At 49.0% G+C, this 27917-nt stretch overlaps 1 protein-coding gene across 2 annotated transcripts; it reads right to left on the bottom strand.

The window, feature by feature from the left end:
* Positions 1–533: 533 nt before the first annotated feature.
* Positions 534–26801, bottom strand: RAB9A (RAB9A, member RAS oncogene family). 2 transcript variants are annotated; one of them, XM_073664692.1, is made up of 3 exons: positions 26614–26801; positions 11430–11534; positions 534–8470 (listed from the first exon to the last, which is right to left on the bottom strand). In XM_073664692.1, the coding sequence occupies exon 3, from the start codon at positions 8428–8430 to the stop codon at positions 7825–7827; it is 606 nt and encodes a 201-aa protein (XP_073520793.1). In that variant the 5' UTR covers positions 8431–8470; positions 11430–11534; positions 26614–26801; the 3' UTR covers positions 534–7824. The 2 variants fall into 2 exon arrangements, with proteins under 2 accessions (XP_073520793.1, XP_073520792.1); XM_073664691.1 differs by having other exon boundaries at positions 11502–11534; positions 26614–26800.
* Positions 26802–27917: the final 1116 nt, after the last annotated feature.

Below are 27917 nucleotides of genomic sequence, written 5' to 3' on the forward strand. Positions count from 1 at the left end.
TGCACAGGGCAACTTACGGTGTCAAACTTACTGACAGATTCCCTTTAAGTGCTACAAAATCATACAAAGATATGATGAAGTGTGTCGATCTTTCCAAGAGAAATGGACATGATTATTTTTCTTTTTTTGTTGAAGTTAAAGGAGAAGCCGTTGAATCCATCACATGAGCGGAGCTGTTTGACCAAATCTAGCAGGCTAATTTTTCACACACGGTAACATCCATCATTCACGGCCCAAGATGAGGAATCTACTGCTGAACTCCGTGTGTGTGCGATTGTGCTCTAGGGCAGGGCATTGCTAAGGTGGGAACATTACCATGGCCTCTTCTTAGGAATGAATTTAAGCATTACCAGAAACTGACTATGACCCCTACAGCTGAAGGAAAGCAAAATGAGGCTAATTTTTAAGTAGATAATGTTGATTGGCCCCTGAATGATGTTATAAATGTCCGAATGGCCTATGGAAGACTAAAGGTTCCCCACTCTAGTCTGACAGTGTGGAAAAAAATAAAATAAAATCACACATACAGACTCCATTTCTAAATGCTTTATTGGTAGCTTATCTATATAATCATTAGCAGGGAAGATGTTCAGAAAACAAAAATCTAGCACACACAATCAAAAATAAACCTTTTATCCAATTTCAACATTCAAGGTAAGTCTTTTTGGGACTTTGACACATTGTGCACAGGATGCAGTCAGTGGTTGTAATACCAGTTGGACAGTACCTCAGGTCTGCACTCACGTATGTATCTGGAGAGTGTACACAGTTGTGGATGTGGCTGCTGTTGTATATACTAATGTGTAAGCAAACTACCAGCTTAACAAATCACAAAGAACATGGCTTTGTGATATACTAATGTGAATAGTGCAATAAACACATGCGCTGCCTAGCCAAACTATGTGGATACTGATTGAATTGTGAGGCCAGGCATTTTGGAACACGTTGCAGAAGATGGACCAAGCCAAGTGTGCCAGGTTTCACATATTTGTGACTCACGGTCCATGCTCAGATCAGAACACCCGACTCAACTGCTAGGTCTCCGCAAAGGCGCCAACTGCTTCAGTCATGGTCTTCCAACCCACACAGTAGTTCATAGATGTGTTAAGGTACATGCACATGGTCAGGCATGGCTGCGGATTAGACACAGCACATTTGCACTGCGTGCAATCCACAGCAGGCAGATGTTAAAGCATAGTGGATGGGATTTGTAGAAATCCCATGCCCACTATGTGTCTCCGTGCTCCTGTGGATTACCCGCGGAGACCGACATGTGGCGCATCTTTCCAGAGTGCAGCATGTCAGTTTCTCTGGCGGAGTCCCTACTCTCTGCAAGAGAAATTCTATCAGTGCAATGTATAGGATGCGGTGAATCCGCATGTGTTCAATGAACTCATGCAAATTCACCTGCGTGCAGCGCTTTGGACGCAGCATAAAGTATACTGTGTTCAAAGCACTGACAGCACAGATCATGTGCACATACCCTTATAGTGGCCTAATTCCCCACCAAACATCTGGCGTACATGCCTTGTACCTGATTTATACATCTCAGAAACATTTTGTACCTCGCTAGGCTGTACCGAAAATGCCTCAAATATTGGCACAACCAAGAGCCAGTGTAAGGCAGTGTCTCATGTCCATTGTACTGCACCACCTCTTTCATCCAGCACATCTGCTCCCATTTACCAAAATTGAGTAAATTGACACCTGGATGTTATTAGTTGGGGGTATTACAGAATTAATGCTAACGCTGACTGGCACACCTTTAATGAAATAGAAATGTATGAATAAACTGACAACAGCATATTTTAGGAAATGCAAGTATTAACAACAGCAAACATGTAAGAAATGGTGACTGGTACAGGTTACTTAGTTCAGAATTAGCTCCTCGCTAAGAAAATATGGATAAGACATCTGGATGTCGACATACTTTTATAAACTAAACACAAAGGTGGATTTTATTAATTGCAGTATACCAGTTTTATGGCAAGAAAAAAAACAGTTTTTGCTCCATAATGTGTAACTTTTTGCCCTTGTAAAATGTGTCTCTAGCCCAATTTAGTAGGATTTGATGTAACTTATAGTGCAAAGTAGACCAGCCCGTAGTAGACATTGATTTGACTGGTGCACAGAATGATAGGGAAGAGCCTAATGTACTCAGAGGCACTGGCATATGAAACGCTAATAAAAATACATTTTCTACAGAGTTTCACCATGTTAGTAAGATCACTTTCAACAGAAAATTATACATTTCCCTGAATGACGCATTTGTAAACTAAAACTGGAATGTAAGTTTGGTAAAAATATAGTATTTTGTTTCTATATGTAATCTATAGTTAAGACACGTTATTAGGAAATAGCTTGTATTTCAGTTTCTTTGTACATAGGGCTTGTTCTGCTGTGGGCCGCTCCTGCTCCATGCACTGAGCGGCTTCCCCGGAGTGGCACCCCTGCTGGGATTACCCCGGACCCTTGGTAATGCTGCAGGGGGCACAATCCACCTCACTGCTTGTATCATATCCTGTTGTATACAATACACTTACAAAGGCAACCAAAGCACTGGTGTGAACAAGCCCTTTGGATTTACACAATCGACATGGAGTTTTAAGATTTTAGCTCACCCTATTAGCATCATGTACACTGATTCTCAAACTATTAAAATAGGTTTCTTACCATTTAAAATAGAGTACCACATCAATGATGGCCTATCCTGGTTAACCTTCGTTATTATTTATTACTACTACACTCAAATAGGAGAGGGACATTTTAGGGAAAAAAAAACACACCTCTTTACTTCTTATCTTAACTTTTTTTGTTTACTATTTCTCCAATCTCAATAAAGCCCCTAATGGATTAAATGCTTATTCTCAAGTTCTTTAATGGTCAAAATTACAAAGCAACTTATTTCTTATTAAAAATTGGATGGATGGATGGATGGATGGATGGATGGATGGATGGATGGATGGATTCTATTGTGTACAGCTTGTTCCCTTGATTACTGTCCGGCACTGCAGTCTATCAGTGGTGCCCAGTATCCTAAGTAAGAAGCGCAGTGCTTACAAGGTTAGGTTGTCACGTATGTGCTTTCATTCCCTTTGTTTTTTTTTATCAATATTTTATAAATATAAATTATTTAAAGCACCACTCCAGCAGTGCTTTTATTACAGTGCTGGAGTGGTGCTTCTAACCAAAGTTCCCTGTACCTAGCCTTATACTTACACAACGCAGTCTTCACCTTTTATTCCTGCCGCGCCCATCGGTCTCCAGCAGTTTGTGACCTGCTAGAGCAAGCCGGATGTCACTTTTCAATGCAAGTCTATGAAGGACATGGTAAAGCTCATCCCACAAATTCATGAAAAGCTATGACATACCATACAGCAGATATGTTACTCGAGTACAGACTGGAATAACATTTCTGACAGAAGCACATATCAGTTGTAAGATTCGTCTAATTCATTAAATGGCATGCGCCTCTTAAAGAATTAGGCACATCTTACTCCAGCAACCCGATCATTAAGACTGGTGTGCAAAAGCGGGCCCCAAACGTTCTTATAGCCAGGTAACGTCAAACTAGTTAATAATATTGAGAACTAAGAGTTGACATTATTAAAGGGGTATTCTCAAGTTATTAAATTACTTTAATTAGACAGCAAGAAAATATTTAAGTTTGCAGTTGACTAGCTTTTTCTATTTCCTGTCATTCTCCTGCAAGGAGAGCTTTTCTCTTTTGTGGTGCACAGCTGGTTTCCATGGAGCTCAATCACTGGCCAAGTGCACAAAATAGTTCCATTGCAGGAGAGGGGTTCTCTACAGCTAATAACTGCTCACCTCCCTCCCCCTCTGCCCCAGTCAAGCTGCAGTTATAAGGCTACGTTTCCACAAAGAGTATTTGGTGAGTTTTTGATGTTGCGGAATTTCTGAAGCATTTCTGTACCCATTAAGTAAATTAGACTACTGGTATTTTTGACACAGCTGTTTTTGTCTCGTTTCTATGTCATGCTTTAAATAAAGCGGATTTGTTTTTGATACTTCCTGGTATTTGGCTTTGACAAAACTTTATTGATATAGTCATATGTGTGGATTACAAGCTTTTTCCTGCATTTAAAGTGGTCGTCCACTATTTTTACATTGATGGCCTATCCTTGGGATAGGCCATCAATGTCTGATCGGCTGGGGTCCGATCAATCAGCTGTTATCGGTGTTGGTAGCCGCCGGCCAGAAGTACTTACTTGCCAAGATGACAGTCTACTTGTAGTGACTGCCGCAGAGTACCACACATCCGCCTCCTATTGATTTGAATAGGAGGCGGATGTGCAGTACCAAGCCCCGGCCACTACAAGTAGACCGCCAGCTCCACAAGTAAGTACTTCTGGCTGCCGCCAACACCGACGACAGCTGATTGGCGGGGGTGCTGGGTGTCAGACCCCAGGCAATCAGGCATTGATGACCTATCCTAAGGATAGGCCATCAGTGTAAAAGGAGTGGACAACCTCTTTAATGGTGTTCAATGTGAAAAACGTGCACATAATTTCTTTTGCCAGTCCGCTGAGTTTTAACATGTTGCGGATTTCAAAAACGCACCGCCGGTCATTTTACGCCACATAAAAAAAAAAAATAAAATCTATAAATCCCATCCACTTTGCTGAAATTGTAAGACTATGCATTTTTGTGCAACGAAAATACTAAGCATCAAAAACCTCGTGCAAAATCATCCTAGCTCTTACTTTTCTGCTTGTTCAAATGCTCAGTTATCTCAGCGTGTGACTATAACGATAACAGTGTAGACTCAGAACAAGCTACTGTTGGCTGAATGTGTTACAGTAGAACTTAAGCCAAGCTTTATAGATTTACTATTACTACATTTCTACTATTCACCAGAACTGTCACTCAAGTAGGAGAGCCGGTCCCCACAAGAAACCAGGAAGGGAAGATATTGCAGAGCTCTAAGTTGCTCAAAAAACTACCCTTTTAAAGACCTAAAGACACCTTCAGATGAACATATTTCATGTGCCATGAACTTAGCCTGAATTAAGAGCCTGCTCTATGCCTTTACAGCTGTTAGTTTGGTAGTTCTGGTCAGGAGACCTGTGGAAGGTCTGTGCACTGAGCGCCATGTGAAATAGGCCGCAATCAGACGCGCATAAAGGGGTTGTAAATGACGATGATGGGAGAATGTGTCCTAATTCTACACTCAGATCTGTACAACTTGCTCCTGCTGTACATGACATTTATTTTTATTAACCCCCACTCATATGCATTAAATTATACTGTACTTTGTTGCAGATTTTTGCTGCAGGTCAAAGATTGAGTGTTAGGTGCAATCTCTCAGCCACATCATTCTACTCACGCACATAGACGTCTGAATTTGGCCCAAGTCTATCATGAGCAGCGTACAGACTGATGCACAGATTGGCAGAAAGTTGCTTGACAACCTCTTTAAGTATATGAGGCTGTGAAGTTCAGGTCAGCATAGCCATGGCCAGTTTGTAAATATATATGCATGTCTGAATTTGGCCCTGGGGCTCTCGTTTAGAGGACCTAATTTTTACTGTATATGACAAAAGGACTGCACACAGACCAATGTAACTGAATGGAGTAGTTCAAATGAATATTTATACATGCGGACTTTCAGTCTGTGCACATTAATAATTTTCTTTTAAGAGGTTGTCCAGTGTAAGACCACAAGTCTGCAGTCTCTCTATGCGATTGCAGACTTGTGAATGGTCAAACCGCGCATTCTGCGGTGTCAGCGCTTGGAACGGCGGTCATGTGCCTGCCACAATCCAACTAGATGGGTGCGGCTGAGCTCAATGTAAGTTATTGAGCGAGGCCAGAAACAGTCTAGTTGGATCGTGGCTGGCAGTATACATATCGCATACTTAGTCATGTGAGCACCGTTCCCAGCGCTGATACTGGAGAACCCTCACAGCACGCCATGAGGATTCATAAGTCTGCTGTTGCCCAACAGGGACTGCAGACTTGCAGTTTAAGACCGAACAACCACTTTAACACGGGAAACTGTATTTGTCCTTGAATTATTTTTTCAGTTGTTTATGTATAAAACTATGTGCTAGACAGTTGTAATATGAATGTCAAAACTGGACATACAGGTGGCATATAAATGCAAAATTGCATTTCTCACACAGCCATCTGAGCTTGGCTTAAGAAAATTCTAAGGCGCGCCGATCTCTACAACTGTTTTGCAGAGTTTTTGCAGGACCAGGGATCAACTAAACTAGTTCTTCAATGTTATATCAGACCAGAGAGGAAGGGGGTGCTGGGTAATTCTGTGTAGTAATGACAATTGACCCAAATGAAACAATTGAACAGATTCTTCAAAGAAGTAACTAGCCCATACTAAAATCTACTCATCAGATATGGTTAACCAATAAGTCACAATCACAAAATTGTGGTTTGTAGAGGGCTATGCTCCAACACGTTGAGCTTTATATGATGTACAGTTCTCTGACAGAAAGCTACGTTCTGCTGTATAGTGATGAGAAATATACATCTGAGTTACTCCCATTATGTTTAAACCCTGAACCTGGATTGCCCAATACCTCTATGAAAATGTTGCATGTTCAAATTCATCTGGTGTCGAGGTGTTAGTAAATCAGCATCTATAATAAAAGGAGGTAAAGGTTTTTCCTACAGCAAAAAATATAACACAAACTAATACAGGAAGTCTGGGAACCAGATCATGCTTTTCTGCTACTTCGTGATGATTGACGGCTTTGGTGCCTTTTGTATACTCCCCTTACTCCTGCTGGGCACGTATAGTTTTAGAGACATGTAAAACACAGCATTTCCCATAACTCCTTAGTATTTGTGCAGCGCTGCCTCATTTTGCCCTGCATTGCCGTAGCTCCTTCCCTACTCTGTAGCGTGTGCAATTCCACTACTCCCATTATGCCTCCTATCACACAAGCTCCGAAGCAGAGAGTGGAGCCAGACCCCTTACTGAGTGCACAACAACTGCAGGCTTATGCGGTTGAGGGACTCTTAGCACAAGTTGCTGTGTTCTAGACTATACTGTATGACTGCTCTAGTTTGTTTTCTCTTGTTCTTTCTGCGATTCATCATGTTGGGAAGCTGCAGAGAATGGTTTCTATATGTCCACGGAAACAGTTCATTCTCCCACAACATGAGTGGTGAATGATTGAAGGCAGAATTCGGCAACACCTATAAAGTCAATGATGACATTCAGCACATTGAGGGACTGTCATCCCGAGGCAGCATGAGAGCGTCATCACTTACAGCACAACGGCAGCACAGCAGCCCCCTCACCATGTCATTGGCTCTCTACAGAGGGTAATGAAGACCAAATTTTAAAATAAAGTTAATTATAATGTGAATGGTTTTAACAAGTCTAGAATGAGGGACAGTACCAAATAGTGGCAAAATTCTGTTGGTAATAAGTCTAACAAAACTAGCCATAAGTACCCACTAAGTAGCGAACAGAGTAAACGGCAGAGGGGAGAATGGGGTTGGGGTGGTTAAGTGTCATTGGTAGAAAGAAGTCCTGCTTTTCTTACTGCATATAAATAATCATGGACACGAGGCCATAACCTTTAGGAGAGGTTTCTCTTTGCTTACGCCATTACAATAAAACTTGTTAGTTACATTAATACATGTTAATTTTAAGTACACAAAATGTGTGACATTTCCTCCAGCAAGTGATACCTCTTGTAATGTCTATGGCTTCTCCATTAAGTGGTCTTATTAGAATTATTAATGAAACTCCAGTGTGATGACCTGGTGGGCTTCTTCTTGCATGATGAATGGCTCCACCGGGTGCAGTAGCTGTTGTGTGTCGAGCAGAAGTCAACAGCATGCTGAACTAGACTTGGGTTTTCTATGTAGATTAACTGTGTCATTGTGGATCAGCTGGTCCGATCTGTCTTCAATAGCCAGAACCCTTCTGACAGCTTCTTCAAATGCTGACGCCACATTGGTGGCATCTTTTGCACTTGTCTCAAAATATGGATGGTTCCCATTGTCCCTACACCAATTCTGTGCTTCTTCCGTGGATACTTGACGTTCAGTGATATCAATTTTGTTTCCCAAAACCACAAATGGGAAACTGTCTGGGTCTTTGACGTCGGCATAGTAGATGAATTCTTTCTTCCAGTTGTTTAAGTTCTGAAAGCTTTGCAAGTCATCTACACTAAATGTGAGCAGACAACAGTCAGATCCCCTGTAGAAAGGGGTCCTCAAGCTCCTGAACCGTTCCTGGCCTGCGGTGTCCCAGATCTGCATGGTGACCATATGATTGTCCACCTCAAGCTCCTTGTTCAAGAACTCAACTCCTATCGTGTGAAATAAGTGAGTATCAAACTTGTTGGTAACGTACCGATTCATCAGAGAACTCTTCCCCACACCTCCATCTCCCAAAAGTATTACTTTCAGTAACGAAGACTTTGATGCCATTGTAAAAGTTATACAAAATATCTGTCTTCAACTTGTGGTTCTAGTGAGAGGGAGAAAAAAAGATTAAGTTATCTGTGTTCTTGATGACCAGTTAGTTAAAAGAGCTGGTGATCTAATCAGGACAACACCCTGCTCTTGTGCAACATTTATACAGATAATATCACATAGAAAATAACAGGACAAGTGCAAATACTGCAGTAATATGTGACATGGAGCCAATACACTGCAGTCACTGCTTGGAAATGCTCAGCAGTTTCTCAAACTGGAACCTTAGGCAGAAATGGAAAAAAAAAAAAACAATTATAAAATTATTTTCTGTTTTGGCAATGAAGTTTAACTTCCCCATTAGTAACCACTGCAAAGAACTACCCTAATTTCATTTTTCTAGGCCCCAGCTATGTTTTTTTATTTCATAAGTTGAACACAACTAAAGACTAGCACAGACCTCAACTAAGGTCTGGAAGAGGAAAAAAAACTAATACACGTCAAAGCCCCCCTGCAATAGCTGCATTTGTAGGTTTTCTAGCCAGGAAGCAAGGCATCCCTCACAGTTATGTTCACAATAGAGGGCCAGTTAGATGAAATTGTGATTAAACAAAAACACACTCATTCCCCAAAATGTAAAAAGGGAACCCATCTGTAGGATCTACCCCTGTAAGCTAATGAAAGCACTGCATGTGTCATTTAAAGAGGTTGTCCACTACTATTTAAAGTATGCCAAAGCGTTTTTATCATGAAAAGCAGCTTCTTAGTAATTACCTCCCTCTGCCTTGTCTGCCTGTGAGCGGTGCTATCACTGGTCGCTCACAGGCTGCAGCCAGCTCTGACATCCGCTGACGTCAAGTCCAGGCTGCAGCCAGGAGTTTCTCTCTTCCGCGTTCCACCGGTAGCTGCTAGGTTGTGGGCGGGGTTATCCCCGAGCGCTCTCCCCATTCATTGGGAAAGCGCACGGTGGATGCTGGGTGTGACGCGGTGGGGAATAACCCCGCCCACAACCCAGCAGCAACCGCGGGGACCCCAGCGCTGAGTCACGCCTCAATGCCTCAATAGACGGGTTATCAGCGGGGTGTCACGTGCTGCCTGTGAGCGGCCACCGATAGTGCCGCTCACAGGCAGAGCGAGGTAATTATAAAGAAGCTGCTTTTCATGATAAAAACGCTTTGACATATTTTAAATAGTAGTGTACAACCCCTTTAATACAGATTCCTATCATTCCTAGTATTTATCGAAAGTTATCTAAGGTTTCACAAAAACACTTGAATATGGTAGTGCCTCATAATATAATTAGCTAGACCAGACAAAGAGGTGGCCACTAGGGATGAGCGAGTAAGCTCGAGTGCGCGCCAAGTATCTTCAGCTCGCTCGGCCGTTATGTTTTAGTCACTTTGTGCACATGATTTGCGACGGTTTGACAGCTTTAATACATGTGAGGAATGCTTAAGAAACAGGCATTCCTCACATGTATTAAAGCTGTCAAACAGTTGCAAATCATGCGCACGGCGTGACTCAAACATAACACCTGAGCAAGCTGAAGATACTCAGAAAACACCCGAGCATGCTCGTAAATCTCGAGTAACGAATATGCTCGCTCATCACTAGTGGGCACCCACTGCTTTACAATATAGCCCATTCTGACAATGCCATGCCCATAAAGGCAGGTTTGATGTCCCAATCAGGCCTTTTCTGCTTCCACCTTGCACCATCAATGTGCGGTGTTAGCCCTGACTTCAGAAGTTAAGGCTACAGGGTGTTTCCCTATGAGCGCAGTATAGGCATGATGCTTTTGCGTAAAGAGGCGGAGAGGGCCTTGTTGGGACATGAAACCCCTCTTGATATTAGTAGAATGGACTTCCAAAAACACAGGGAACTTCATACAAACTCTGGGGACAATCTAAATCAGTGCATGGGTCATGTGCCGAGTGTACAGATCGTCCTCAGGAACTGAGCCCGCTCCATTTCAATAAGGTGTGAGCTGTGTTACATAACGAGTATTTGCATTGACTGATGTTTAACCATTTAAATGCTGCAGTCAATCACTCATACATCAGCTCACATCAGCACCCCCCACTAGACGATTGTGGCGAGTCAATGCCTTACCATCGAATTGGAGTCCTGCTGAATGCTCATATGACTGACATCTTAGACCTTCTATGAAACCCAGTTTCTGGCGGGGCTTCACAGAACATCAATTACACTATGTACTGAAATACTAAAGTCTTATACTATAAGCGAACAAACGAACACAGGTTCAAATACTATGAGTGGGGACTAAAAAAAAAAAAAAAAAAAAAAAAAAAAAAAAAAAAAAAAAAGTGTTTAAATCACTGCATTTTCCCCGCTCTAAAACAAGTAATGTAAAAAAAAGAAGCATGCTTCACATATGCATATTCTTAACGGTCTGATCTATCAAAATAGAAAGTTATTTAACCTGTACATTAAATCCTGAAAAAGGAAAAACAAAAAAAAAATCTAACTTCCAAATTCCTTTTTTTGGTCACTACCCTTCCTCTCCACCACCCTGAAAATACAAAAAAAAAAAAAGGATCAAAAACTTTGTAGGTACCCTGAAAATGGCATTTATAAAAACTACAGCTCAATGTGCATAAAACAAGCCCTCACACAGCTCCATCAATAGGAAAAAAATCACATTGAGGTTTTGTTGTTTTAAGTATAATAAAAACCTTAGAAGTTTGGGATCACCATACTTGTAGTGACCCAAGGAGTCATGTTGCCAGACATTTTTTCCAGCACAATCAATGCTGTAAAAACAAACCCAAAAAAACAATGGGGAACTGTGTGTTTTGTTTTTTTTTTTGTTTTTTTTACCATTTCACATTATATGGTAAAATTAATAGTTTCATGCAAAATTTAAGTTTGTCACACAAAAAAGCCCTCATATAGCAACAGAAAAATGAAAGAAGCTGGAAAAAAAAATGAGAAATCACCAGATCATTAAAAAAGGTTAAAAACACACACATGCAGTGCTATTATGGACTTACAGGGGTAAATCCTGCCGACAGGTTCCTTTTAATCATTGCTTTAAGAATAAAATGGTAAAGTTGTGTTCATACCTTCCCACTTCACTGTCCGACATCACTCAGCAACTAAAAGGGAAAAAAAGAAAAATATATGTGTGACTTGTTAGGATGAATATATTCCACAATTATAAATGAACGAGGGAAATACACAGCTAAAGGGGTTGTCCCGGACTGTTATATTATGGCCTATCTTTATCAATATCTGATTGTTGGGGGGTGTAACACCCGGCACCCCCTGTTGAGCAGCTATTACCAGTGTGGCCTATTTGAATCAATGGGAGGGGGGAATGTGTAGCAAGTACCCGGCCACGGTCACAATGCAACTGATGGAGCTCCAAAACTGAGCAGAGGTGGTGCCGGGCGTCGCACACCGATCAAATATCGATCACCTTTCCCAATTTCTGAACAACTCCTTTAAAGGGAATCTGTTGCCAGATTTTGCTATGCAGTTTGAGAGCACCATCATATAAAGGAAGAAAGCCCAATTATAGCAATGTGTCACTTACTGGGCTGTTTTTTTTCATGTTTCGATTGAATCAGTGTTTTATCAGCAGTAGATCACTACAGGACAACTGGTCTCTTGCAATTCTGTACAATCCAAGCTACCATCACTGTAGCTGTCCCAGTTCCGAATGTAATGATGTAGTGGTGACTATACAATTTGGGATTGGTATGGGGCGGGAGGGGGGCAGCCCAACATCAATCAGTATATTATAATGTGACAGCACATGCAATCTTAGATTAAAAAAAAGTTGGTACACAAAAGATCCAATAATGTTATACTGCTAGTGACTGGAATTGTTGCATTTACATCTACAGCGGTGGGTAATAATGGGGGCTTGCAAGTATCCACCCTGCACACTACATCTGTCCTCATTATTACAGTTTAGCCCTCCGTCTATGATAGTGACACCTATTGGAGGTAGGAATGACATATTGCCAACATACACCATCACTTTCATTGCTAGGGAGCCAAAATCTGGGCCCCAAAGAGCTAAGAATATGCCACACAAGGTGGCAAACTTATCAATCACCAGGGAATTTATGGACAATCCATAAAAATTAGGAAGATTTTGGGCTCTGTCCATAATACACGTATAAAAAGAAGGGTGGCAACTTTAGAACAGGGTATGTAACTTTCCCTGTATTTAGGGAACATATAAAAGGAAAAAGGAGAGGTGATGGCTGGTGACTTATTTATGCAGCACATCCTAAGTTACAGAAACATTAAAATAATGGTCCCAAATCCGCGATGAAACAAGACTCTGTTTAAGTGGCAACGTCTTCTTCATGGAAAATAAACAGCTGACAACCGGTATGGAAGTCTACAGAACCAAGGACACTTTGTTTGCTCCTCACTGAAGTGTACAGCAGCACACGTGTCATATGACTGGAGCATGGACTATCAGTAATAACCCGGCATCTGACGCTTATGATAGAACATGCAGTGAAATGATGCAACCCAACAGAGCCCATAATTATGGAGGAATTCACTGACACTAAGGCCGAGTTCACATGTGCATTGTCATTTTTCAGTTTTCTGTTCCATAAGGGCAGGTCATACCCCACTGCTTTATAATGGGGTCAATTGGGTACTTTTATGCAAAAAAAAAAATAATTAAAATGCTGCAATATTCCCCCTCCTTCATTAGCGTGAATCTTATGGGGGTATGTATCATACAACGCACTGCCATTTAAAGAGGCTCTGTCACCAGATTTCGTTATACAAATGGCATACATTATTAGGTATGTGCACTAGAAGTCTTTTTAAGGTAGGACCACTCTGACATCCACCTAAAATGCGCTAAAACACACACACAAAAAAAATTAACATATGCACAACATATTTGTTTTATTTTTTTTTCCAGCAGATATTATCCCCTTACTGACATCTGCCGTACATGTATGGTGAAAGTTGGTATCGGGTGCATGGAGCAGGCTCACAGTTAACCTGTTAAATGCCGCTGGCTAACTGTGAAATCAACAATGCGCCGGCATGAGGGCGAGTCATTCCATATGACCATCGGTGCTCCAGTGACAAGATTGTGGGTCGCTATGGCAGCCGGGGGTCTGTTGAAGACCTCCATGCTTGTCATTATAGAGCTCCCTTGAAACCCAGGAGACTGATTTTTATCATATGCAGCAATATTGTGGTATTGCTGTATATAGTACAATTGATCAGAAGATCGAATATTCAAGTCCCCTAACGGGACTAACAAGTACAGGAAAGAAAAAAAAGAGGGGGGGGGGTCACCCCTTTGTTTTCCCTTAATAAAAATACACATGTGGTATTGCCGCATTCAGAAAAGTCCGATCTCTCAAAATATAAAAGTAATTAACAGGCCAGTAAATGAAAAGAACTGAAGGACTCCAAAATCACAGTTTTTTGGTAGCTGCAATACAACAAAAAATGGTGTAACAAGTGATCAAAATGTTACGTCTATACCAAAATGGTATCAATTATAAACATTATCTCGCCCCGCAAAAAATAAGCCCTCACACAGCTCCATCGACCGGAAAATGAAAACATTACGGGTCTCGGAAGATGGCGACAACCTGTAGATTAACCCCCATATCTGCAGTTTATAAGCATTTATGGACATGAAGGGTTCCCTTTAAAAGTTTTTTTCTATACCAATTATTGTCCCATTGAAAGAACCAAAAGGAAGCAGAAAAGAAAAACCAGATGTAAAGATGTTTTAGAAATTACATTTAGGAGATCCACTCTCCCAGGATTGGTTCGACACATGGGAACCAGGTGACCGCAGCAGCTAATCACTGGCCACAGTAATGTGGTCATTGATTTCAGTCCCTTTAAGTACCAGTGAATGTAATAAGCACTCTAAGGTGTCCATCTCTCTCCAGACTCCATCGTACACATGGATACGTGGCTTAAACTGAGCAATCAGTGCCTTCAATGGGGAGAGGGGAGAAGGTGCAACACTTTTACATAAGGAACGCCAAATCGGGAAGTTTGATAGCAGGCCAAAGTCCCAAGGAAGACTGTTATGCCAAGTTATTAGTTAATAAATGGCAGAAAAAAGGCGCACCGCTAAAGTCATAATACAAGCAACAAGTGTGATCAGAAAAAGGGTCTTTAACAAGAAGTGGCAGCGGAAGAACCACTAATGCAATTCTCAGTGAAAATGACGGTCGTCTCAAATAGGAGTCATGAGGCCAACATATAACGAGAGTGATCAAGCTCCACATAAATTCTGATCAAAAGTCATGTGCCTCAAACTCAAAAGAAGCAGAAAATGGGAAGGAAAAGAAGCTTACTGCACATAAAGTCAGGCAGAGTGGAAACAAAGCTCTCATCACAATAGGGGTGAAGAGGGTCAGGGCACCCGAATGCTGAGGCTGGAACAAAGTCAGTGACTGGTACACTAGGCAAGTCTTAGGCTGCATGCCCACTATGCGTTTTTCAAACGCTTTTTGCGGCGGAATTTCCACAGCGAAAACGCTTAAAAAACGCTTGGTAATACGTGCCCCATGGTCCCCAATGATAATCCGCATGTGCTGTGCACATGCTGCGGAAATTTCCGCTGCGGATTATCATTGCGGAAAAATACACAGCATGTCCATTAATTTTGTGGACACGCAGCGTAATTGCCACCATTGACTTGCATTGAATCGCTTAATATCCGCATGACTACATGTGCACATGCGGATATTAAGCGATCAATGTGCAGATGGTACCCGGGTCTGGAGAAGAGGAGACTCTCCTCCAGACCCGGGTACCAGAGAACCTGTTAAAAAAAGAATTTAAAATAAAAAAAATATACATTATACTTACCTTCTGATGGCCCCCGGTCTCCTCAGTGATCCGTCCTCCCTTCCCGGTGGGTCGTGATGGTGTAAAAGGACCTTCCATGATGTCATTTAGTCATGTAACAAACAAAGTAGCACTCTAACGCTTAGTATATAATTATGAAGTATGAAATATGAATAGCATTACTGCTGTAGAAAATTGAAATGAGAAATTTTAGCGCATGTAAATATGAATAGCATTACTGCTGTGTTCTATGTTTAAGCTTTGACTGAGCACTCCACCCTGATGCCGCAGGTAGTTTTAATTGCAGTAGGATCTTACTTTCCCACACATAAGCAGACGGATGTCTCTTAGAGAGGTATTCACATTGGTAGGTCCTGACATCGAGAAACGCCTTATCGCGGCTGTCAGGTACATATGAATTGACCAATTTATGCGCCAAGATTTCTCATTTATTTCTATATTCCACAGCAGTAATGCTATTCATATTTCATACTTCATAATTATATACTAAGCATTCCAGAGTGCTACTTTGTTTGTTAATTGTAAATGGAGGTAGATCCTCCTAGTAAGCACCTGTTCACACGTATTTCTTGTATTGGAAGTGCCATCAGTTTTTTCTGTCATTTAGTCAAGTGACAGGTCACGCGACCACTGACGCCGGCGATCGCGTGACCTGTCACAGGGCTAAATGACGTCATGGAAGGTCCTTTTACACTACCACGAGCCGCCGGGGAGCCAGGACGCATCGTACAGGAGACCGGGGGACACCGGTGAGTGAGTATAATTTTTTTTTTTTTCCATTTTTTATTCTTTTTATTAACTTGGTTACACTACATACATCAATGCTGTTTGCATGGATTTATATAGTGTGACCAAGTTGTCAAGCACTTTCCAAGTGATGCTAAAATCGCTTGGAAAAGCGCTTGATAACCCGCATGCGGAAATGCATGCAAAAACGCGTGATAAACGCATGGAGAATCCGCATGCGTTTTTCCTGCCAGGGAGATGCAGAGAAAATCTGCAGCATTTCTGCATCGTGGGCACTTCGCCTTAGAGATTGTCCTCATTGTAACAAGAGCGAGTCCAGACGAGTGAGCTTTAATCAGATTAAGGGGTCCTTGGCATCTTCTTCCTTCGTTCAATACTATACAAGTAGACTCTTCTATAAATAATACAAAAATCCTAATGATATTAACAAAATTTCATTACCGGGTGGGAGGATGACCAATGAGGTATATATCAAAAATCTAAAGTTACTCCAGTCACAATGAAAGTGCAACTAGAGGGAGACAATCTTTTAGAACATGATATAAAAAGTCTGATCTATAAGAATGGTGTAATCAGGGTGGTATCCCACCAGAGTAGAAGAAAAGGATAACCTTCTAAAGCAAAATAAACCACTTCATAATCCCAGAGAGGCGCCAGCGTGTCCAGAGAGCACCCGATGCACCTTGTGTCCGCTTCTTCACATGAAGGTGGGATGATATGTTATTATTACTTTATCCTGCATCATGTTATCCTCCCCTTGTGTTTTCTCTCTTTTTATTGCATTTTTTAACATACTCATGATTGAATAGTTTTATTGTATTATTTACAGTAGCAGAGTCTCCTGGTTGTATAAGACTGTATTGAAATTTTGGAATATACTCAATATTCCGCCATGTTCACACATTCAGTATTTTACGTCAGTATCTGTAAGCCGAAACCAGGAGTGGAACAAACAGAGGAAAAGTATAATAGAAACACATCACCACTTCTGTATTTATCACCCACTCCTGGTTCTGGCTTACAAATACGGAGGTAAAATACTGAACGTGTGAACGGGGCCTTATTAGCCTTCTCTCTTGTGACTAATTTATTAGGCTGTTACAGTTGGTAGAAACGAGTTTACCTATAAGCCAGCGAACGTTCTTCTACTTCAGGTTGCAGGCACGTCCAATTTCAGACTGCCAATTGCATTGTTCTCCCGGAGATAAGCCACCAGTCAACAAGTCACTGGGGAGGAGCGCTACGCCCGGCGAGCCCTCCTGTATATGGAAGAGTTGGCTGACATGGCCATCAGCCAAACGATTGTCCGAAGCATCGTTCAGACAACAGATACCTAACAAATGGATTTTATTGGGATTTTATGTTATAGACCAACATTAGTTAGCAAGTAATTGTGAAGGAAATGATACAAGGTTTTATAAATATTTTAAAATTATAGATCTGAAGATTGTGATTCAATTTTCTTGGAGGTGAAAAAAAAAAAAAAAAAAAAAAAAAAAAGTTTCTCCACCTTCTCCATTATGTCAGACCGCACTCGGACTCAATCATCTGAGTGCAGTACAGTTTTTTTCAGCGACTCAGACATGAATGGGCACATGCCCGAAGTCCCATTCTTGAAGGCAAATTGTGCATGCTGCGATTTTTTTCATTGGATTACATGGACATGTGCACAGCCCATAGAATAACATGGGTACCACTTCTATCCGTCAAAACCACAGATAGCACTAGTGCGAATTAAACAGTCGTGTGCACAAGCCCTTAGTTGTATATGCCACAAATCTGGCCTTTATGGAAGAGTGGCAAGAAAGCCATTTTTGAAAATGCGAGAATCGGATCACAGGTGCAGAGAAGATGGAGAACTTAATTTCTCCATCTTTTCCATTGTGTGAGTCGGCGTATATCGGATTGCACTCGGATGACATCCGAGCGAAGTACGATGTTTTGCACGCAACCATAGACTTGTATGAGTGTGCACCGTCCAACATACGCTGCCAATTGCAGCATGCAGCGTTTTTTTTTTCCTCATGCCGACTCGGGATGAGGAAAGAAAAAAAACTCTAGTCAGCACTGCTCCATAGTATAACATTGGAGTGAGTGCTGATGAAACATCAGAGAGTACTTGGCCGAGTTATACTCGCCAGTGTGAGTGAACCCTTACACTTCAAAAATACCTGCTGCTTTGTGTTGATACATCATATAAAATTGAGTTGCAGCATGAAAAATGTGAAAATTCACAGGGTATGAAGCGTTGCTGCCTTTACAGCGCCCACTGAAAAATTGTGCCACCATCTTGTGTGGTACGTGTTGGAACTTACAACTATCACAGTGCCGCCTCTGACTTTTTTTGTCCTGAAGTTGGATTCCAAATGCAATTTTCAAGTGGGCGGCTATTAGTGTAATGACCGGTTCACATCTCCTTCATGATGAGAACCACAATACAGCCAGCAACCATTCTGTAAGGGTATGTGCACACGGTGCGCTTTTTTATGCGTTTTTGATGCGGTAAATTCACGCGGAATTGGCCCTAAAAACGCATTGCAAACCTTATCCCAGCATTTTCTATGAGATTTTACAAGATCTGGGCACATGATCAGGATTTTTCTGTGCATTAAAAGAAGCAGCATGGCCATTCCTTGTGCGTTTTTGCCTGCGTTTTTCCTATACAATGCATTGGAAAAGACGCATGGCAAATCCGCAGGCAAAAACGCATGAAAAATGCTGCGGATTTTCTGCAGCGTTTTTGCTGCCATGAGGTGCAGAACCTTGCAGAAATTTCTGAAAGCAAATCCTGATCACGCGCACATAACCTTAAACGTCTCTGTGTTTGCTCATGCACAGCTGCCCTTCACAAGTAGACTTCCATAACTCTCATAAGTAGCAGTGAATAGGTGGCTATGCATGATCAAGCATCTATAAAAAGTCCTGCTAGCATCTGTTCTCCATTATCCCCCCATCCCACGTGTGAGACATGACTACAACACTGCAGGCCTCCTGTGACCGATCACCTGACAGTTGTGTAGTTTCCTCTAGGCAGGTCACAATGGTTGATGGTGAAGGACACTACATGTGCCAGCACAACTCACGCTGCCCACTGTTCATAGCAGGTATAGGAATCAACCAATTATTTCCCACTCATTGAATCACATCAGTGTATTATGAGAAGTTATAAAACTTTCTAACAAACTTTGTTGGGCAAGATCTCCGCTAACAGTCAGTGAATGAGATCCCCAACAGACAAGTGCCAGGTTCATCGGAGGTCACCGTCTGTGTGCCGGGCACCGTCTGTGCGACGGGCGCCCGGCACCGTCTGTGCGACGGGCGCCCGGCACCGTCTGTGCGACGGGCGCCCGGCACCGTCTGTGCGACGGGCGCCCGGCACCGTCTGTGCGACGGGCGCCCGGCACCGTCTGTGCGACGGGCGCCCGGCACCGTCTGTGCGACGGGCGCCCGGCACCGTCTGTGCGACGGGCGCCCGGCACCGTCTGTGCGACGGGCGCCCGGCACCGTCTGTGCGACGGGCGCCCGGCACCGTCTGTGCGACGGGCGCCCGGCACCGTCTGTGCGACGGGCGCCCGGCACCGTCTGTGCGACGGGCGCCCGGCACCGTCTGTGCGACGGGCGCCCGGCACCGTCTGTGCGACGGGCGCCCGGAACCGTCTGTGCGACGGGCGCCCGGAACCGTCTGTGCGACGGGCGCCCGGAACCGTCTGTGCGACGGGCGCCCGGAACCGTCTGTGCGACGGGCGCCCGGAACCGTCTGTGCGACGGGCATCTATACGACAGGTGTGTGGCAGGCATCTATAAGATAAACGTGCGGCACGGTCTGTGTGCCGGGCAGCTCTATACGACAGGCGTGCGGCACGGTCTGTGTGCCGGGCATCTATTCGACAGGCGCCCGGAACCGTCTGTGTGCCGGGCATCTATACGACAGGTGTGTGGCAGGCATCTATAAGATAAACGTGCGGCACGGTCTGTGTGCCGGGCAGCTCTATACGACAGGCGTGCGGCACGGTCTGTGTGCCGGGCATCTATTCGACAGGCGCCCGGAACCGTCTGTGTGCCGGGCATCTATACGACAGGTGTGTGGCAGGCATCTATAAGATAAACGTGCGGCACGGTCTGTGTGCCGGGCAGCTCTATACGACAGGCGCGCGGCACGGTCTGTGTGCCGGGCAGCTCTATACGACAGGCGCCCGGCACGGTCTGTGTGCCGGGCAGCTCTATACGACAGGCGCCCGGCACGGTCTGTGTGCCGGGCAGCTCTATACGACAGGCGCCCGGAACCGTCTGTGTGCCGGGCAGCTCTATACGACAGGCGTGCGGCACGGTCTGTGTGCCGGGCAGCTCTATACGACAGGCGTGCGGCACGGTCTGTGTGCCGGGCAGCTCTATACGACAGGCGTGCGGCACGGTCTGTGTGCCGGGCAGCTCTATACGACAGGCGTGCGGCACGGTCTGTGTGCCGGGCAGCTCTATACGACAGGCGTGCGGCACGGTCTGTGTGCCGGGCAGCTCTATACGACAGGCGTGCGGCACGGTCTGTGTGCCGGGCAGCTCTATACGACAGGCGTGCGGCACGGTCTGTGTGCCGGGCAGCTCTATACGACAGGCGTGCGGCACGGTCTGTGTGCCGGGCAGCTCTATACGACAGGCGTGCGGCACGGTCTGTGTGCCGGGCAGCTCTATACGACAGGCGTGCGGCACGGTCTGTGTGCCGGGCAGCTCTATACGACAGGCGTGCGGCACGGTCTGTGTGCCGGGCAGCTCTATACGACAGGCGTGCGGCACGGTCTGTGTGCCGGGCAGCTCTATACGACAGGCGTGCGGCACGGTCTGTGTGCCGGGCAGCTCTATACGACAGGCGTGCGGCACGGTCTGTGTGCCGGGCAGCTCTATACGACAGGCGTGCGGCACGGTCTGTGTGCCGGGCAGCTCTATACGACAGGCGTGCGGCACGGTCTGTGTGCCGGGCAGCTCTATACGACAGGCGTGCGGCACGGTCTGTGTGCCGGGCAGCTCTATACGACAGGCGTGCGGCACGGTCTGTGTGCCGGGCAGCTCTATACGACAGGCGTGCGGCACGGTCTGTGTGCCGGGCAGCTCTATACGACAGGCGTGCGGCACGGTCTGTGTGCCGGGCAGCTCTATACGACAGGCGTGCGGCACGGTCTGTGTGCCGGGCAGCTCTATACGACAGGCGTGCGGCACGGTCTGTGTGCCGGGCAGCTCTATACGACAGGCGTGCGGCACGGTCTGTGTGCCGGGCAGCTCTATACGACAGGCGTGCGGCACGGTCTGTGTGCCGGGCAGCTCTATACGACAGGCGTGCGGCACGGTCTGTGTGCCGGGCAGCTCTATACGACAGGCGTGCGGCACGGTCTGTGTGCCGGGCAGCTCTATACGACAGGCGTGCGGCACGGTCTGTGTGCCGGGCAGCTCTATACGACAGGCGTGCGGCACGGTCTGTGTGCCGGGCAGCTCTATACGACAGGCGTGCGGCACGGTCTGTGTGCCGGGCAGCTCTATACGACAGGCGTGCGGCACGGTCTGTGTGCCGGGCAGCTCTATACGACAGGCGTGCGGCACGGTCTGTGTGCCGGGCAGCTCTATACGACAGGCGTGCGGCACGGTCTGTGTGCCGGGCAGCTCTATACGACAGGCGTGCGGCACGGTCTGTGTGCCGGGCAGCTCTATACGACAGGCGTGCGGCACGGTCTGTGTGCCGGGCAGCTCTATACGACAGGCGTGCGGCACGGTCTGTGTGCCGGGCAGCTCTATACGACAGGCGTGCGGCACGGTCTGTGTGCCGGGCAGCTCTATACGACAGGCGTGCGGCACGGTCTGTGTGCCGGGCAGCTCTATACGACAGGCGTGCGGCACGGTCTGTGTGCCGGGCAGCTCTATACGACAGGCGTGCGGCACGGTCTGTGTGCCGGGCAGCTCTATACGACAGGCGTGCGGCACGGTCTGTGTGCCGGGCAGCTCTATACGACAGGCGTGCGGCACGGTCTGTGTGCCGGGCAGCTCTATACGACAGGCGTGCGGCACGGTCTGTGTGCCGGGCAGCTCTATACGACAGGCGTGCGGCACGGTCTGTGTGCCGGGCAGCTCTATAGGACAGGCGTGCGGCACGGTCTGTGTGCCGGGCAGCTCTATAGGACAGGCGTGCGGCACGGTCTGTGTGCCGGGCAGCTCTATAGGACAGGCGTGCGGCACGGTCTGTGTGCCGGGCAGCTCTATAGGACAGGCGTGCGGCACGGTCTGTGTGCCGGGCAGCTCTATAGGACAGGCGTGCGGCACGGTCTGTGTGCCGGGCAGCTCTATAGGACAGGCGTGCGGCACGGTCTGTGTGCCGGGCAGCTCTATAGGACAGGCGTGCGGCACGGTCTGTGTGCCGGGCAGCTCTATAGGACAGGCGTGCGGCACGGTCTGTGTGCCGGGCAGCTCTATAGGACAGGCGTGCGGCACGGTCTGTGTGCCGGGCAGCTCTATAGGACAGGCGTGCGGCACGGTCTGTGTGCCGGGCAGCTCTATAGGACAGGCGTGCGGCACGGTCTGTGTGCCGGGCAGCTCTATAGGACAGGCGTGCGGCACGGTCTGTGTGCCGGGCAGCTCTATAGGACAGGCGTGCGGCACGGTCTGTGTGCCGGGCAGCTCTATAGGACAGGCGTGCGGCACGGTCTGTGTGCCGGGCAGCTCTATAGGACAGGCGTGCGGCACGGTCTGTGTGCCGGGCAGCTCTATAGGACAGGCGTGCGGCACGGTCTGTGTGCCGGGCAGCTCTATAGGACAGGCGTGCGGCACGGTCTGTGTGCCGGGCAGCTCTATAGGACAGGCGTGCGGCACGGTCTGTGTGCCGGGCAGCTCTATAGGACAGGCGTGCGGCACGGTCTGTGTGCCGGGCAGCTCTATAGGACAGGCGTGCGGCACGGTCTGTGTGCCGGGCAGCTCTATAGGACAGGCGTGCGGCACGGTCTGTGTGCCGGGCAGCTCTATAGGACAGGCGTGCGGCACGGTCTGTGTGCCGGGCAGCTCTATAGGACAGGCGTGCGGCACGGTCTGTGTGCCGGGCAGCTCTATAGGACAGGCGTGCGGCACGGTCTGTGTGCCGGGCAGCTCTATAGGACAGGCGTGCGGCACGGTCTGTGTGCCGGGCAGCTCTATAGGACAGGCGTGCGGCACGGTCTGTGTGCCGGGCAGCTCTATAGGACAGGCGTGCGGCACGGTCTGTGTGCCGGGCAGCTCTATAGGACAGGCGTGCGGCACGGTCTGTGTGCCGGGCAGCTCTATAGGACAGGCGTGCGGCACGGTCTGTGTGCCGGGCAGCTCTATAGGACAGGCGTGCGGCACGGTCTGTGTGCCGGGCAGCTCTATAGGACAGGCGTGCGGCACGGTCTGTGTGCCGGGCAGCTCTATAGGACAGGCGTGCGGCACGGTCTGTGTGCCGGGCAGCTCTATAGGACAGGCGTGCGGCACGGTCTGTGTGCCGGGCAGCTCTATAGGACAGGCGTGCGGCACGGTCTGTGTGCCGGGCAGCTCTATAGGACAGGCGTGCGGCACGGTCTGTGTGCCGGGCAGCTCTATAGGACAGGCGTGCGGCACGGTCTGTGTGCCGGGCAGCTCTATAGGACAGGCGTGCGGCACGGTCTGTGTGCCGGGCAGCTCTATAGGACAGGCGTGCGGCACGGTCTGTGTGCCGGGCAGCTCTATAGGACAGGCGTGCGGCACGGTCTGTGTGCCGGGCAGCTCTATAGGACAGGCGTGCGGCACGGTCTGTGTGCCGGGCAGCTCTATAGGACAGGCGTGCGGCACGGTCTGTGTGCCGGGCAGCTCTATAGGACAGGCGTGCGGCACGGTCTGTGTGCCGGGCAGCTCTATAGGACAGGCGTGCGGCACGGTCTGTGTGCCGGGCAGCTCTATAGGACAGGCGTGCGGCACGGTCTGTGTGCCGGGCAGCTCTATAGGACAGGCGTGCGGCACGGTCTGTGTGCCGGGCAGCTCTATAGGACAGGCGTGCGGCACGGTCTGTGTGCCGGGCAGCTCTATAGGACAGGCGTGCGGCACGGTCTGTGTGCCGGGCAGCTCTATAGGACAGGCGTGCGGCACGGTCTGTGTGCCGGGCAGCTCTATAGGACAGGCGTGCGGCACGGTCTGTGTGCCGGGCAGCTCTATAGGACAGGCGTGCGGCACGGTCTGTGTGCCGGGCAGCTCTATAGGACAGGCGTGCGGCACGGTCTGTGTGCCGGGCAGCTCTATAGGACAGGCGTGCGGCACGGTCTGTGTGCCGGGCAGCTCTATAGGACAGGCGTGCGGCACGGTCTGTGTGCCGGGCAGCTCTATAGGACAGGCGTGCGGCACGGTCTGTGTGCCGGGCAGCTCTATAGGACAGGCGTGCGGCACGGTCTGTGTGCCGGGCAGCTCTATAGGACAGGCGTGCGGCACGGTCTGTGTGCCGGGCAGCTCTATAGGACAGGCGTGCGGCACGGTCTGTGTGCCGGGCAGCTCTATAGGACAGGCGTGCGGCACGGTCTGTGTGCCGGGCAGCTCTATAGGACAGGCGTGCGGCACGGTCTGTGTGCCGGGCAGCTCTATAGGACAGGCGTGCGGCACGGTCTGTGTGCCGGGCAGCTCTATAGGACAGGCGTGCGGCACGGTCTGTGTGCCGGGCAGCTCTATAGGACAGGCGTGCGGCACGGTCTGTGTGCCGGGCAGCTCTATAGGACAGGCGTGCGGCACGGTCTGTGTGCCGGGCAGCTCTATAGGACAGGCGTGCGGCACGGTCTGTGTGCCGGGCAGCTCTATAGGACAGGCGTGCGGCACGGTCTGTGTGCCGGGCAGCTCTATAGGACAGGCGTGCGGCACGGTCTGTGTGCCGGGCAGCTCTATAGGACAGGCGTGCGGCACGGTCTGTGTGCCGGGCAGCTCTATAGGACAGGCGTGCGGCACGGTCTGTGTGCCGGGCAGCTCTATAGGACAGGCGTGCGGCACGGTCTGTGTGCCGGGCAGCTCTATAGGACAGGCGTGCGGCACGGTCTGTGTGCCGGGCAGCTCTATAGGACAGGCGTGCGGCACGGTCTGTGTGCCGGGCAGCTCTATAGGACAGGCGTGCGGCACGGTCTGTGTGCCGGGCAGCTCTATAGGACAGGCGTGCGGCACGGTCTGTGTGCCGGGCAGCTCTATAGGACAGGCGTGCGGCACGGTCTGTGTGCCGGGCAGCTCTATAGGACAGGCGTGCGGCACGGTCTGTGTGCCGGGCAGCTCTATAGGACAGGCGTGCGGCACGGTCTGTGTGCCGGGCAGCTCTATAGGACAGGCGTGCGGCACGGTCTGTGTGCCGGGCAGCTCTATAGGACAGGCGTGCGGCACGGTCTGTGTGCCGGGCAGCTCTATAGGACAGGCGTGCGGCACGGTCTGTGTGCCGGGCAGCTCTATAGGACAGGCGTGCGGCACGGTCTGTGTGCCGGGCAGCTCTATAGGACAGGCGTGCGGCACGGTCTGTGTGCCGGGCAGCTCTATAGGACAGGCGTGCGGCACGGTCTGTGTGCCGGGCAGCTCTATAGGACAGGCGTGCGGCACGGTCTGTGTGCCGGGCAGCTCTATAGGACAGGCGTGCGGCACGGTCTGTGTGCCGGGCAGCTCTATAGGACAGGCGTGCGGCACGGTCTGTGTGCCGGGCAGCTCTATAGGACAGGCGTGCGGCACGGTCTGTGTGCCGGGCAGCTCTATAGGACAGGCGTGCGGCACGGTCTGTGTGCCGGGCAGCTCTATAGGACAGGCGTGCGGCACGGTCTGTGTGCCGGGCAGCTCTATAGGACAGGCGTGCGGCACGGTCTGTGTGCCGGGCAGCTCTATAGGACAGGCGTGCGGCACGGTCTGTGTGCCGGGCAGCTCTATAGGACAGGCGTGCGGCACGGTCTGTGTGCCGGGCAGCTCTATAGGACAGGCGTGCGGCACGGTCTGTGTGCCGGGCAGCTCTATAGGACAGGCGTGCGGCACGGTCTGTGTGCCGGGCAGCTCTATAGGACAGGCGTGCGGCACGGTCTGTGTGCCGGGCAGCTCTATAGGACAGGCGTGCGGCACGGTCTGTGTGCCGGGCAGCTCTATAGGACAGGCGTGCGGCACGGTCTGTGTGCCGGGCAGCTCTATAGGACAGGCGTGCGGCACGGTCTGTGTGCCGGGCAGCTCTATAGGACAGGCGTGCGGCACGGTCTGTGTGCCGGGCATCTGTAAGTCAGGTGTGTGGCTAATGCCCACAGGTACCATTTGTGTGCCTGAAGTTTTCAGAAAAAATACAGACTATCAGGCCAAACCATTAAAGTGGAGTGAAAAGGGGGGGCTGAGAGCTGCCGTCAGTGAGGCTTTCCTATGACATATCTAACAATCAGGTGTGAGCGGCCCAGGACAGGGCAGAGAGGGCAGCAGGTAGGACAGTCCCCAGCCTCAGTACTCTGCGCACACATAGACAGGAGCGCCGTACATAAGCAGCACATTACCCCATATCCGCACTAGTCTACGAGGCGAAGCTGCAGTTGTTAAACTGACATCACAAGTCTATGTAACAGCACAGAGCGGGGTCCGTAAGGTAAGAGCTCCAGCACGAACCTGTCCTGTGTGAACGTGGATGATAAAGTCTGCAGTCTGGGCGTGAAGCAGCGCCGCCCGTCTGAGCCTGGAGCAGCTCTCCGTATCCCCGGCTTCTTCTATCGGCCGCCAGGGGAAACAACATGGCGAGCGTCAGCAGCCCATCACGTCTCTAGCAGTGGGCGGGAACTGCGGCTGGGAGCGGCAGACAGCGCAGCCAATGAGAAGCCGCTCCGCACACGTGATCGCTGTTGACAGTAGTGTGGTGTCAGCAGCCAGTGAGGGTGGGGAGGATCATGTGACCGGCTAAGTCCCTGTCACGTGTCTGCTCCCAGTATAACAGACCACATCCGGAGCCTCGGAGCTCAGACTCTGCTTCCTCTCACGGTCTTATTATCATAGGCGCAGTGCACATACAGGCTCATGTAGTGAGCCACTGACAACAAGGATAACTATGAGCTACCAGAAGCCCATAGTGTAAGGTCAGGTTCACACTGGCGCTTAAAAGGGGCTTCCGTTTTCGGTAAACTTTTAACCCCAAGCACAGTTAAAGTGGTATTCTCAAGTATGAAAGTTATCCATGAGATAGGGGATAAGTTAACGATCTCTGGGGCTCCAATTGCTGTGAAGAGGTGTGTAGGCATGGTGCAGTGATTGCACTGCCGCTCCATTCATTCTTAGTGGGCCCTCTGGAAATAGCCCAGTGTTACATTTGGCTGCTCTTCGGCACTCCCACAAGAAGGAATGGAGCGGGCGTGCACATGATCACTGCACCACTCACACAGGGCTCCCGGCACCAGTCACACAGGGCTCCCGGCACCAGTCACACAGGGCTCCCGGCACCAGTCGCACAGGGCTCCCCGCACCAGTCGCACAGGGCTCCCCGCACCAGTCGCACAGGGCTCCCCGCACCAGTCGCATTGGGCTCCCCGCACCACACTCACAGGGCTCCCCGCACCACTCGCACTGGGCTCCACGCACCACTCGCACGGGGCTCCCCGCACCACACTCACGGGGCTCCCCGCACCACACTCACGGGGCTCCCCGCACCACTCTCACGGGGCTCCCCGCACCACTCTCACGGGGCTCCACGCACCACTCTCACGGGGCTCCCCGCACCACTCGCACTGGGCTCCACGCACCACTCGCACGGGGCTCCACGCACCACTCGCACGGGGCTCCCCGCACCACACTCACAGGGCTCCCCGCACCACTCTCACAGGGCTCCCTGCTTCTCAGGACGCTCCGGGTCCCAGCTGTCAGAAAGTTATTCCTTATCCCATGGAGAGGGGATGACACTAATGGCTCACTGACCCAAAACAATG

Source organism: Phyllobates terribilis, unplaced genomic scaffold (genome assembly GCF_046119375.1).
Source record: "Phyllobates terribilis strain yellow unplaced genomic scaffold, ASM4611937v1 Scaffold_2__4_contigs__length_985480577, whole genome shotgun sequence".
NCBI lineage: Eukaryota > Metazoa > Chordata > Amphibia > Anura > Dendrobatidae > Phyllobates > Phyllobates terribilis.

Bases quoted from the DNA above. Each gene is read 5' to 3' on its own strand.
- RAB9A (XM_073664692.1), bottom strand. From the start codon at position 8,430: ATGGCATCAAAGTCTTCGTTACTGAAAGTAATACTTTTGGGAGATGGA.